The sequence below is a fragment of the Salmo salar genome, chromosome 22, assembly GCF_965601325.2.
Source record: "Salmo salar chromosome 22, fSalSal1, whole genome shotgun sequence".
Taxonomy (NCBI): domain Eukaryota; kingdom Metazoa; phylum Chordata; class Actinopteri; order Salmoniformes; family Salmonidae; genus Salmo; species Salmo salar.
The window spans coordinates 17,063,676-17,077,085 of NC_138312.1; the positions used below are offsets into that span (position 1 = coordinate 17,063,676).

General features: G+C 44.2%; 1 protein-coding gene across 6 annotated transcripts in view; it reads left to right on the plus strand.

Annotated features, from left to right (window-relative positions):
• LOC106582863 (inositol 1,4,5-trisphosphate-gated calcium channel ITPR1) overlaps positions 1-13,410 on the plus strand; it is a 160,468-nt gene that overhangs the window by 65,547 nt on the left and 81,511 nt on the right. For 3 of the 6 annotated variants that reach the window (XM_014166417.3, XM_045705335.2, XM_045705333.2), the window contains 4 exons: positions 127-311; positions 9,616-9,764; positions 11,073-11,184; positions 11,931-11,966. In XM_014166417.3, coding sequence (XP_014021892.2) covers positions 127-311; positions 9,616-9,764; positions 11,073-11,184; positions 11,931-11,966 — 482 coding nt within the window. The remainder of the gene's footprint in view (positions 1-126; positions 312-9,615; positions 9,765-11,072; positions 11,185-11,930; positions 11,967-13,410) is intronic. The other 3 variants (XM_045705336.2, XM_014166422.3, XM_014166424.3) reach the window with 1 other exon arrangement.

Genomic DNA, 13,410 nt, shown 5'->3' on the forward strand with positions numbered 1-13,410 from the left:
TTGTAGTCACAAGCCAATGAGCTCATTTTATCTGTCATCTAGAAGAAAAAAATACATCTTTAAATTTTTTTTTTTTTAAACGAGCATCCCTCTTAAGTTTGCGTCCTACTGTTTCATTTCACACAGCCAAGAGCAGAGCCATCGCGATACCAGTGGACCTAGACAGCCAGGTGAACAACCTGTTTGTCAAGTCCAACAACGTGGTCACCAAGTCCATCTTGAGCTGGAGACTCTCCGCCAAGAACGCCCCCAGGAGGGACTCCAACGCCACTGCGTCCGTTAGCTACAGGAACATCATAGAAAGGCTGCAGGTGAGGATTCAGGAATACAGTGCCTTCAGAAAGTATTCACACCCCTTGACATTTTCCACATTTTGTAGTGTTACAGCCTCAATTTAAAATGGATTACATTTAGATTGTATGTCACTGGCCTACACAGAATACCACATAATGTCAAAGTGGAATTATGTTTTTAGAACATTTTACAAATGTAATAAAAAAGGAAAAGCTGAAATGTCTTGAGTCAGTATGTATTCAAGCCCTTTGTAATGGCAAGCCTAAAGTTCAGTAGCAAAAAATGTGCTTAACTAGTCACATAATAAGTTGCAGGGAGTCACTATGTGTGTAATAATAGTGTTTAACATGATGAATACCACCTCTCTTTACCCCACACATACAATTATCTGTAAATTTCAAACACAGATTAAACCACAAGAAACAGGGAAGTTTTCCAATGCCTCGCAAAGAAGGGCACCTTATTGGTAGATGGGTAAAAAAAAAAACATTGAATATCCGTTTGAGCATGGTGAAGTTGTTAATTACACTTTGGAAGGTGTATCAATACACCCAGTCACTACAAAGATACAAGCGTCCTTCCTAACTCAGTTGCCGGATAGGAAGGAGACTGTTCACACCAATGGTGACTTTATAACAGTTACAGAGTTGAATGGATGTGATAGGATAAAATTGAGGATGGATCAACAACATTTTAGTTACTTCACAATAATGACCTAAATGACAGAGTGAAAAGAAGGAAGCCTGTACTGTCACGGCTTTCTTCGTCGGAGGACGATATAGCGAAATCGTCGTCCGAAAAGGTGGACCAATATGCAGCAGAGTTGGTGTTCATTTTCTTAATTTATTAACAAACGTTGAACACGAAAAAACAAGAAAACAATAAGTACGACAAATGACAGTTTTGCAGGCTAACAAAAACACGCAATGCAAAAACAATCTCCCACAAATCCCAAACACAAACACACCCTAATATATGGGACTCTCAATCAAAGGCAAAGAGAAAACACCTGCCTTCAATTGAGAGTCCCAACCCCAATTAATCAAACATAGAAACACAGACTACCTAGACTAGACATAGAATTACCTAAACATAGATCATAACCCGGAAATACTAAATCAAACGCCCTTTTCCCAAAACACCACCCTGAACCACATAAAACAAATACCCTCTGCCACGTCCTGACCAAACTACAATACCAATTAACCCTTATACTGGCCAGGACATGACATGTACAGAATAAACATATTCCAAAACATGTATCCTGCTTGCAATAAGGCACTAATAATAGTAATACTGCAAAAAATGTGGCAAAGAAATTAACTTTATTACATTTACATTTGACATTTTAGTCATTTAGCAGACGCTCTTATCCAGAGTGACTTACAGTAATGAATGCATACATTTCATACATTGTTTTTTCCGGTATGTCCTAAATACAAAACGTTTTGTTTGGGGCAAATCCAACACAACACATCACAGCGTACCGCACTTCATATTTTCAAGCATGGCGGTGGATGCATCATGTTATGGGTATGGTTGTCATCAGCAAGGAGTAGGGTCTTTTTTTAGGATAAAAATAAACGGAATAGAGCTAGGCACAGGCAAAATCCTAGAGGAAAATCTGTTTCTGTCTGCTTTCCAGCAGACACTGGAAGAACAATCCCGCTATGCCCTCAGATGAACGATCAAATAAGCAAAGCGTCAATACAGGACTAAGATTGAATCCTACTACACCAGCTATGACGCTCGTCGGATGTGGCAGGGCTTGCAAACTATTACGGACTACAAAGGGAAACCCAGCCGCGAGCTGCACAGTGACGTGAGCCAAATGCCTTTTATGCTCACTTCAAGGCAAGCAACACTGGAGCATGCATGAGAGCACCAGCTGTTCCGGACGACTGTGTGATCATGCTCTCCGTAGCAAATGTGAGCAAGACCTTTAAACAGGTGACCATTCAGACAAATTATCAGGGCATGTACTCAGAGCATGCGCGGACCAACTGGCAAGTGTCTTCACTGACATCCCTGACCAAGTCTGTAATACCCACGTGTTTATAGCACCATAGTCCCTGTGCCCAAGAATGCGAAGGTAACCTGCCTAAATGACTACCGCCCCGTAGCACTCACGTCGGTAGCCATGAAGTGCTTTGAAAGGTTGGTCATGGCTCACATCAACACCATCATCCTGGAAACCCTAGACCCACACAATTTGCATACTGCCCCAACAGATCAACAGATGACAGAATCTCAATCGCACTCCACACTGCCCTTTTTCACCTGGACAAAAGGAACACCTACGCTATGTGAGAATGCTGTTCATTGACTACAGCTCAGTGTTCAACACCATAGTGCACACAAAGCTCATTACTAAGCTAAGGACCCTGGGAATAAAACCCTCCCTCTGCAGCTGGATCCTGGACTTCCTGAAGGGCCACCCCCAGGTGGTAAGGTTAGGCAACAACACATCTGCCACACTGATCCTCAACACCCGGGCCCCTCGGGTGCATGCTTGGTCCCCATCTGTACTCCCTGTTCACCCACGACTGCGTGGCCAGGCACGACTCCAACACCATCATTAAGTTTGCTGACGACACAACAGTGGTAAGCCTGATCACCGACAACGATGAGACAGCCTATAGGGAGGAAGTCAGAGACCTGGCAGTGTCGTGCCAGGACAACAACCTCTCCCTCAGTGTGAGCAAGACAAAGGAGATGATCGTGGACTACAGGAAATGGAGGGCCGAACAAACCCCCATTCATGTCGATGGGGCTGTAGTGGAACGTGTCGAGAGTTTCAAGTTCCTTGGTGTCCACATCACCAACATGGTCCAAACACAAGAGGGCATGACAACACTTTTTCCCCCTTAGGAGACTGAAAAGATTTGGCATGGGTCCCCAGATCCTCAAAAATGTCTACAGCTGCACCATCGAGAGCATCCTAACCAGTTGCATCACTGCCTGGTATGGCAACTGCTCGGCATCCGACCGTAAGGTGCTACAGAGGGTAGTGCGTACGGCCCAGTACATCACTGGGGCCAAGCTTCCTGCCATCTAGGACCTATATACTAGGCGGTGTCAGAGGAAGGGGCAGAAAATTGTCAAAGACTCCAGTCACCCAGGTCATAGACTGTTCTCTCTGCTACCGCACGGCAAGCGGTACAAGAGCGCCAAGTCTAGGTCCAAAAGGCTCCTTAACAGCTTCTACCAAACTATAAGACTGCTGAACAATTCATTAAATGCCACCCGGACTATTTACATATACCCCCCCCCCCCCCCTCTATTTTTACACTGCTGATACTCGTTGTTTATTATCAATGCATAGTTACTTACCCCTACCTACATGTACAAACTACCTCAAATAACCTGTACCCCCGCACATTGACTCAGTACCGGTACCCCCTGTATGTAGCCTCCACATTGACTCAGTACCGGTACCCCCTGTATATTTATTTATTTATTTTTTATTTCACCTTTATTTAACCAGGTAGGCAAGTTGAGAACAAGTTCTCATTTACAATTGCGACCTGGCCAAGATAAAGCAAAGCAGTTCGACAACATACAAAAACACAGAGTTACACATGGAGTAAAACAACATACAATCAATGATGCAGTAGAAAAAAATTAAAAATAAGACTATATACAATGTGAGCAAATGATGTGAGATAAGGGAGGTAAAGGCAAAAAAATGCCATGGTGGCAAAGTAAATAAAGTATAGCAAGAAAAACACTGGAATGGTAGATTTGTAGTTTGAAGAAAGTTCAGAGATAAAATATAAATAATATGGTGCAAAGGAGCAAAATAAATAAAATAAATAAATACAGTAGGGGAAGAGGTAGTAGTTTGGGCTAAATTATAGATGGGCTATGTACAGGTGCAGTGATCTGTGAGCTGCTCTGACAGCTGGTGCTTAAAGCTAGTGAGGGAGATAAGTGTTTCCAGTTTCAGAGATTTTTGTAGTTCGTTCCAGTCATTGGCAGCAGAGAACTGGAAGGAGAGACGACCAAAGGAGGAGTTGGCTTTAGGGGTGACCAGAGAGATATACCTGCTGGAGCGCGTGCTACAGGTGGGTGCTGCTATGGTGACCAGTGAGCGGAGATAAGGGGGGACTTTACCTAGCAGAGTCTTGTAGATGACCTGGAGCCAATGTGTTTGGCGACGATTATGAAGCGAAGGCCAGCCAACGAGAGCGTACAGGTCGCAGTGGTGGGTAGTATATGGGGCTTTGGTGACAAAACGGATGGCACTGTGATAGAATGCATCCAGCTTGTTGAGTAGGGTATTGGAAGCTATTTTGTAAATGACATCGCCGAAGTCGAGGATTGGTAGGATGGTCAGTTTTACGAGGGTATGTTTGGCAGCATGAGTGAAGGATGCTTTGTTGCGAAATAGGAAGCCAATTCGAGATTTCACTTTGGATTGGAGATGATTGATGTGAGTCTGGAAGGAGAGTTTACAGTCTAACCAGACACCTAGGTATTTGTAGTTGTCCACAAATTCTAAGTTAGAACCGTCCAGAGAAGTGATGCTGGACAGGCGGGCAGGTGCAGGCAGCGATCGGTTGAAGAGCATGCATTTAGTTTTACTTGTGTTTAGGAGCAGTTGGAGGCCACGGAAGGAGAGTTGAATGGCATTGAAGCTCGTCTGGAGGGTTGTTAACACAGTGTCCAAAGAAGGGCCAGAAGTGTACAGAATGGTGTCGTCTGCGTAGAGGTGGATCAGAGATTCACCAGCAGCAAGAGCGACATCATTTATGTATACAGAGAAAAGAGTTGGCCCAAGAATTGAACCCTGTGGTACCCCCATAGAGACTGCCAGAGGTCCAGACAGTAGGCCCTCCGATTTGACACACTGAACTCTGTCAGAGAAGTAGTTGGTGAACCAGGCGACGCAATCGTTTGAGAAACCAAGGCTACTGAGTCTGCCGATGAGGATGTGGTGATTAACAGAGTCAAAAGCTTTGGCCAGGTCAATGAATACGGCAGCACAGTATTGTTTCTTATCGATGGCGGTTACGATGTCGTTTAGGACCTTGAGCGTGGCTGAGGTGCACCCATGACCAGCTCTGAAACCAGATTGCATAGCGGAGAGGGTGCGGTGGGATTCGAAATGGTCGGTAATCTGTTTGTTGACTTGGCTTTCGAAGACCTTAGAAAGGCAGGGTAGGATGGATATAGGTCTGTAGCAATTTGGGTCAAGAGTGTCACCTCCTTTGAAGAGGGGGATGACAGCAGCTGCTTTCCAATCTATGGGAATATCAGACGACACACAAGAGAGGTTGAACAGGCTAGTAATAGGGGTTGCAATAATTTCGGCAGATAATTTTAGAAAGAAAGGGTCCAGATTGTCAAGCCCAGCTGATTTGTAGGGGTCCAGATTTTGCAGCTCTTTCAGAACATCAGCTGAATGGATTTGGGAGAAGGAGAAATGGGGGAGGCTTGGGCGAGTAGCTGTGGGGGGTGCAGTGCTGTTGAATGCAGTAGGGGTAGTTAGGTGGAAAGCATGGCCAGCCGTAGAAAAATGCTTATTGAAATTCTCAATTATAGTGGGCTTATCGGTGGTGACAGAGTTTCCTATCCTCAGTGCAGTGGGCAGTTGGGAGGAGGTGTTCTTATTCTCCATGGACTTTACAATGTCCCAGAACTTTTTAGAGTTGGAGTTGCACGAAGCGAATTTCTGTTTGAAAAAGCTAGCCTTGGCGTTTCTAACTGCCTGTGTGTATTGGTTTCTAACTTCCCTAAAAAGTTGCATATCGCGGGGGCAGTTCGATGCTAATGCAGAACGCCACAGGATATTTTTGTGTTGGTTAAGGGCAGTCAGGTCTGGGGAGAACCAAGGGCTATATCTGTTCCTGGTTCTAAATTTCTTGAAAGGGGCATGCTTATTTAAGATGGAGAGGAAGGCATTTTAAAAAAATAACCAGGCATCCTATACTGACGGGATGAGGTCAATATCCTTCCAGGATACCAGGGCCAGGTCGAATAGAAAGGCTTGCTCGTTGAAATGTTTCAGGGAGCGTTTGACAGTGATGAGTGGAGGTCGTTTGACCGCTGACCCATTACGGGTGCAGGCAATGAGGCAGTGATCGCTGAGATCTTGGTTGAAAACAGCAGAGGTGTATTTAGAGGGCACGTTGGTTAGGATGATATCTATGAGGGTGCCAGTGTTTGCGGCTTTGGGGTTGTACCTGGTGGGTTCATTAATAATTTGTGTGAGATTGAGGGCATCAAGCTTGGATTGTAGGATGGCTGGGGTGTTAAGCATGTCCCAGTTTAGGTCACCTAGTAGCACGAGCTCTGAAGATAGATGGGGGGCAATCAGTTCACATATGGTGTCCAGAGCACAACTAGGGGCCGAGGGGGGTCTATAGCAGGCGGCAACGGTGAGAGACTTGTTTTTGGAGAGGTGGATTTTTAAAAGTAGAAGTTCAAATTGTTTGGGTACAGACCTGGATAGCAGGACAGAACTCTGCAGGCTATCTCTGCAGTAGATTGCAACACCGCCCCCTTTGGTCGTTCTATCTTGTCTGAAAACGTTGTAGTTAGGGATGAAGATTTCAGAGTTTTTGGTGGACTTCCTAAGCCAAGATTCAGACACAGCTAGGACATCCGGGTTGGCAGAGTGTGCTAAAGCAGTGAATAAAACAAACTTAGGGAGGAGGCTTCTAATGTTAACATGCATGAAACCAAGGTTATTACGGTTACAGAAGTCATCAAAAGAGAGCGCCTGGGGAGTAGGAGTGGAGCCAGGCACTGCAGGGCCTGGATTCACCTCTACATCCCCAGAGGAGCAGAGAAGAATAAGTATGAGGGTACGGCTAAAAGCTATAAGAATTGGTCGTCTGTGACGTCCAGAATAGAGAGAAAAAGGAGCAGGTTTCTGGGGGGCGATAAAATAACTTCAAGGTATAATGTACAGACAAAGGTATGGTGGGATGTGAGTACAGAGGAGGTAAACCTAGGCATTTAGTGATTATGAGAGAGATATTGTCTCTAGAAACATCATTGAAACCAGAAGATGTCATAGCATGTGTGGGTGGAGGAACTGAGAGGTTGGATAAGGTATAATGAGCAGGGCTAGAGGCTCTACAGTGAAATAAGCCAATAAACACTAACCAGAACAGCAATGGAGAAGGCATATTGACATTAAGGAGAGGCATGCTTAGCCGAGTGATCAAAGGGTCCAGTGAGATTCAGACAGCTAGCCGGGCCATAGGTAGCAAGCTGGTGGAAGATGGGAGGGAGGTCTGTTTTTAGCCACCTCGTGCGTTTCCGTCTGTGGGTTAGTGGGGTTCCGTGTGGAAGGGGGGACCAGTCCAAGTTGGCAAAATAGTTAGTTATAGTGGCCCAAGAAAAGTGTCCGATAGACCTATTCAGATCGCAGCCGAAAAGACAGCTAACGATTAGCGGGCCGCAGATGGGCGATCAGGTTACGTCGCGACGGAGGGGCCAGTTGGATAACTCCCTCGGGCAGATAACGTCGGTGGTCCAGTCGTGAAGACCCGATGGGGCTCCGCATCGGCAGTAAAACGGGTCAGGATAGGTGAGTTGTAGCCCAGGAGACACTTCAGCTGGCTAGCTCAGGAATAGCCCAGGAGTGGCTGACGGAACTCTTCAGCTGGCTAGCTCCGTAATAATGTGTGTTAATTCCGTGACCGACGTTGCCAATAGTCACTCAGGTAGCAGCTAGTCAGCTGCAAGATCCAGGTGTAAATGTCCAGAGCCTGCGGTAGAAATCGGGGAAAGGAGAGAGAATAGGTCCGGTATGCTCTGGTCTGAGTCGCGCTGTACAAAAACTGGCGATAGCTTTTCGAGCTAATGGATAGCTGAGGACAGCTAACCGTGGCTAGCTGAACTTCAACGTTAGCCAGTGAAAATGGCTAAACACTTGCTAGCTTCTGTTGTGGAATTCAGATGAGGTAAATAATACTTTCTTTTTTAAATTGGTGAGGCGGGTTGCAGGAGAGTGCTTTGAGGTTGAGTTTTTAGAATTAAAAAATATATATATATAAAAAGATAAGTGAAGAAAAAAAAATTATGTAAATATATATATACACGGGACACGACAAGAGGAGGGTAGAGGACGTCTGAACTGCTACGCCATCTTGGAAGATATCCCTCTTCCAAGATATATATAGCCTCCACACTGACTCAGTACCGGTACCCCCTGTATATAGCCTCCACACTGACTCAGTACCGGTACCCCCTGTATATAGCCTCCACACTGACTCAGTACCGGTACCCCCTTTATATAGCCTCCACATTGACTCAGTACCGGTACCCCCTGTATATAGCCTCCACATTGACTCAGTACCGGTAACCCCTGTATATAGCCTCCACATTGACTCAGTACCGGTACCCCCTGTATATAGCCTCGCTATTGTTATGTCATTTTGTGCTACGTTTTATTGTGTTACTTTAGTTTATTTAGTAAATATTTTCTTAACCCTATTTCTTGAACTGCATTGTTGGTTAAGGGCTTGTAAGTAAGCATTTCACAGTAAGGAATACCTGTTGTATTCTGCCATGTGACAAATACAATTTGATTTGATTTGAAATTCACCTTTCACCAGGACAATAACCTAAAACACAAAGCCAAATATTCACTAGAGTTGCTTACCAAGACAACATTGAATGTTCCTGAGTGGCCTAGTTTCAGTTTTGACTTAAATCGTCTTGAAAAACTATGGCAATAATTGAAAATGGCTGTGATGAATTGACCAGTTCCCAGAAACAGAATTCATGGAACTGCATTAGTAAGGAATGACCTGTAATCCCCCAGAAAGCTAATCTAGTGTGTGTGTGTTGCAATTTCTTTGTACCCACCACACTGTATACAGTAACTCTACCAGAATCCCTCCCGCCTTCCCTCCCAAGACAATGTCTACATCAACACACAATGTGATGCAACTGTAACAGTTTTCTTATTTCCATGGAGTTTATCATGACTCTGACTCATGGGCATATAGAGCAGGGTGAGGGAAGTTGAACTGGGCTGGTCTGTTTTCGAGGTTTTTGGTAAGCCGTGGTCTACTTCTGCTTTTATAATTGTTTTTCTAGTGTGCAGTCTGAGACAATAAGGTCACAAAGTTCACCATAGTGTTTTTCAGTTTTGTCAGCTTCCCTGTACCTTGTTTGGTCACGACTTCAAATGTAAGAGCTGGAATCCAGGCCCCAATCTCATACAGTTCAGTTGGGCTTCATCTAGACCTACCACTGGTGTAACACTCAGTGTGTCAATGCCCTGAGTGTGCCTGTGCCCTGTCTGTGTCCTATTACCTCTCTAACCATGCCTTTCTTCTGCATTGCTCTGTGTTTAAGGACATAGTGTCGGCTCTAGAGGACCGTCTGCGTCCTTTGGTCCAGGCTGAGCTATCTGTCCTGGTGGATGTACTGCATCGCCCAGAGCTACTCTTTCCTGAGAACACAGACGCCCGCAGGAAGTGTGAAAGCGGTGGCTTCATTTCCAAGTAAGACTCATGTGCCCACTAACCACTGCAAGCCACCCACCTCCTTGACATGCTGACTAACAATGGACGTGCCTCTTGCTATGTCCAGTGATGAACCACAGTCTGCAATTTTCTTAGAAATGGAGAAAAACAAATTCCACAGCAGTTGTAAACCAAATGAGGGTTTAGCTACTAGAAATTGATCTAGCTGTGGTTTAACTGGGAAGTCTGCACATTCTCCTGATACTGTCTCAATGTTGGGGAATGCATTGTGCTCTTTCATACTGTACCTGCCGTATTGTAACTAGAGTTGGGACACATCCCGTACATTTTCCATTTCAGTCATTTAGCAGACGCTCTTATCCAGAGCAACTTACAGTAGTGAATGCATACATTTCATACATTTGTTTCCCATACTGGTCCCCCGTGGGAATCGAACCCACAACCCTGGCGTTGCAAACACCATGCTCTACTAACTGAGCCACACGGGACACACCGTACAAGTGTACAGTAACTGAATCCGTCATTGATCCGGGCATGCTGCTCCAGACATGCTACTGTAGTGACCCAGGGCTTTGTTTTCACATGTCCTGCCCTGAACCTACTGGAGCTCTGTCTCCCTCACACAGGGCTCCCTCCCTCCCTGCCTTACACAGGCCAGGCCATTCCTGTGTCTGTTGTGTTTGATAAGGGCTGAGATTGGATTACTGGGCATGAGGGCGGGCGTCTGGGCTTTTTGAACAGGTGCCGGCTCAGGGATTTGCCTACTGTAAAGGGCCGCAGGCAGGGGGGGTTAATGTGTGGAGTAGCACGTGAGATACCACAAGTTCACACTGATTCAGGACAAGGACTTACATTTCAAAGGTAAAACAGTACAGTACTAACCGTAATATGTACAGTAGAATAAAATGGGACCTTTAGGAAAGCCTGTATGCCGGGAATAAATCGGGTCTAATGGTTTTCATTGAAGTGTTCAGACTCATACACATGATTGATCATTTGAACTGAAATGCTCCTATCAATGAATACAAGTCAAACACAGCACCTGATCTGATTGACAGCACCTCTAAGACCCACGTGAGGTCAATCTCTACTCCAAGCATTTATACCCAATAATGAATTAAGCCAATCAATTACGATATATCAAGCAGACATAATATTATCTCTTAATTACTCAAGCTTAACAGTAAGTACTGTAGGGGAGGCTCTCTGAAATCAGGGTTTGTTACCACTGAAGTGGTTTTTTTGGGGGGGGGGGTGTACAGTTCAGTACAGTGCAGTATGTGTGATACAGCTCTCCTCCTGTCCCTGTCCCTGTCCTCTGCCCAGGCTGATCAAACACACCAAGCAGCTACTGGAGGAGAACGAGGAGCGGCTGTGTATCAAGGTGCTGCAGACTCTGAGGGAGATGATGACCAAAGACCGTGGCTATGGGGAGAAGGTAAATGGCCGTCTTCACCACCACCTCACAATACTTCCCTTGTCCTCTCTACACTGGGTTTTATCATGAGGGGAAACCGAGTGCTGCTAAGAGGCCTGGTATTCTGTAGCTCTTTACAGAGGTCAATGCAGAGGTCAGAGGTTAACAGCAAAGCTGGAGGTTAAGTTTTCCTCTGCTGCCCTTTGCCTTCCCCCCAGATGATACTGGTAGTACATTATGTCTGTGATGGATGGGATGAGTCTTTTGGTTTGGTTTAAAACCTACAGTAGCAGCTGCCCTTCTGCAGGAATAAGATGCCAAGGGTGTGTATATATGGTATCCTCAGTGCTAATCATATTGGCACAGTCAGACACACAAATAAACCGCAACAGATTAGTGTCCATCTGAAAATGACTTGTCTATGTTTGGTGGTTGGGGACAGTTCCAGTATACTTTAACAACACCAGCATGTTGTAATTGAACTTTAACTCTAATACACCATTAACACTAATACAGCATTTACTGTATGGACTGTAAATGACTCTCTGTACTAATCTCTGATTAATGACCTTGGTTCGCTCTGCTTTCTGTTCTGTTGAGCGAGACCAATCCATTGCTTTGAAATGCAGTAACCTGTGTGTTTTTACTAACTGACTGACTGACTGACATGGTGTGGGGTTTCTTACCGACTGTTTGTCTGGTTTCAGCTGCCTCCCCTCCTCCTAACCCAGCTCTACTAACTCTGCCTGTATACTCTTCTCTTCCAGCACATTGCCTTTGATGATGAGATGGATGTGGCTGAGGTTGATCATTTTCCTTCTTTCGTTAGGTTTCTGTCTCGTACTAGTCGTGTGGTGTAGATAGATGTGCCTGAGCTAGTGGTTTTTCTGTCTTGTTATGTGCTGCTGACTTCAGAGTAGCTGCTAGTTTCCGTGTGTGTTACCGTGCCACTAGCATGCTAAGCACTTTTTGGTGTTGCCAACTTGCTATACTCCAATGTGTCTGTATTGTAGTCAGACCTGGGTTCAAAATACTCAATTCACTCCCATGCATTTAACCCAGGTATCAGAAAATAGTATTTGAAGTATACGAAAGTATTCGAAAATACTGTCAAATACAATTTGGCAGACTATTTGGTTTTTACAATTAACCATTCAAATACTCAAATAAAAGTACTTGTTTTGGGCTGTGTGTTTGAAAATACTCAAATACACCAAAAAAGTATTTTAAATGCCAGATGGTTTGTTCCAAGAAAAAAGTGCCTTTTGCGTCCCTTCAATATTTTAAGTAGAAATTGTGCACCAATATTGCAATTTAAAAGCCTTTTGTATTACATGACGTGCCCTTTTAATATAGACCACATGGAGAGTTTAATAAACCTGATAGTTAATATGAATAAAGATTTGCTAAAGTGCCAAAATTCTATATTTTGACATGTCCCTCTGTGACTTCTAGGATTTTAACCCACTTAACCCCATAACGTCTCCAAGTTTTCACCATCATTGTAAAGCCCTAGTTATTTTGTTGCTTTAACAAAGCCATATCTGAAGATGATTATTTATTTCATGTGATTAGTTATTCATTTACGTCTGTCCTTCATTTTAAGGTCAACCCTGTCACGTGAACTGAACTCTTGTTTTAATATGATGAAACTTATTTTTTTTTTACTAAAGAAACACAACATCTAACAATCAAATCATAGTGTAGAAGCAGGTGAGCTGGTTTCTACTATTTTGAGCTATTTTCTAGTGTTTTGAGGTGGAAAAGTGAGGGGTTGGGCATAACACATCAACCAGTAGACAGGCTACAAATGTTTTAACAATTTTTTTTTTCTGTAAAGTTTGCATTCAACTGCCCTTCCCTGTTGTACAAAACAAGCTTCCATTCACCCTGTCACAAGGGGATTTATGGATGATTTATGATGAAATTGTCAACCCTGTTACGGTCAACCCTGTTACTTTATTTGGCACTTACTATAGTCGTTTTTTTATTTAACTTCTTGAGATGGAAAACACATTTTTTAAATTAAGTTTAACATATACACATTAGGTGAACAGGACATGTGAAAATGAGGTGAAATCATATAAATATATCTTTTTTACCAAGTTACACTACTCAAAAGGCACCCAATTGGTGGAACGACCCAGATACAGAAGTCCATGTATTTGAACGCAGGTCTGATTGTAGTCGTCTGCTTGAAGTTGAATTATGGTCGTTGTGTACATAGATCCACAGGTCTTTATACAG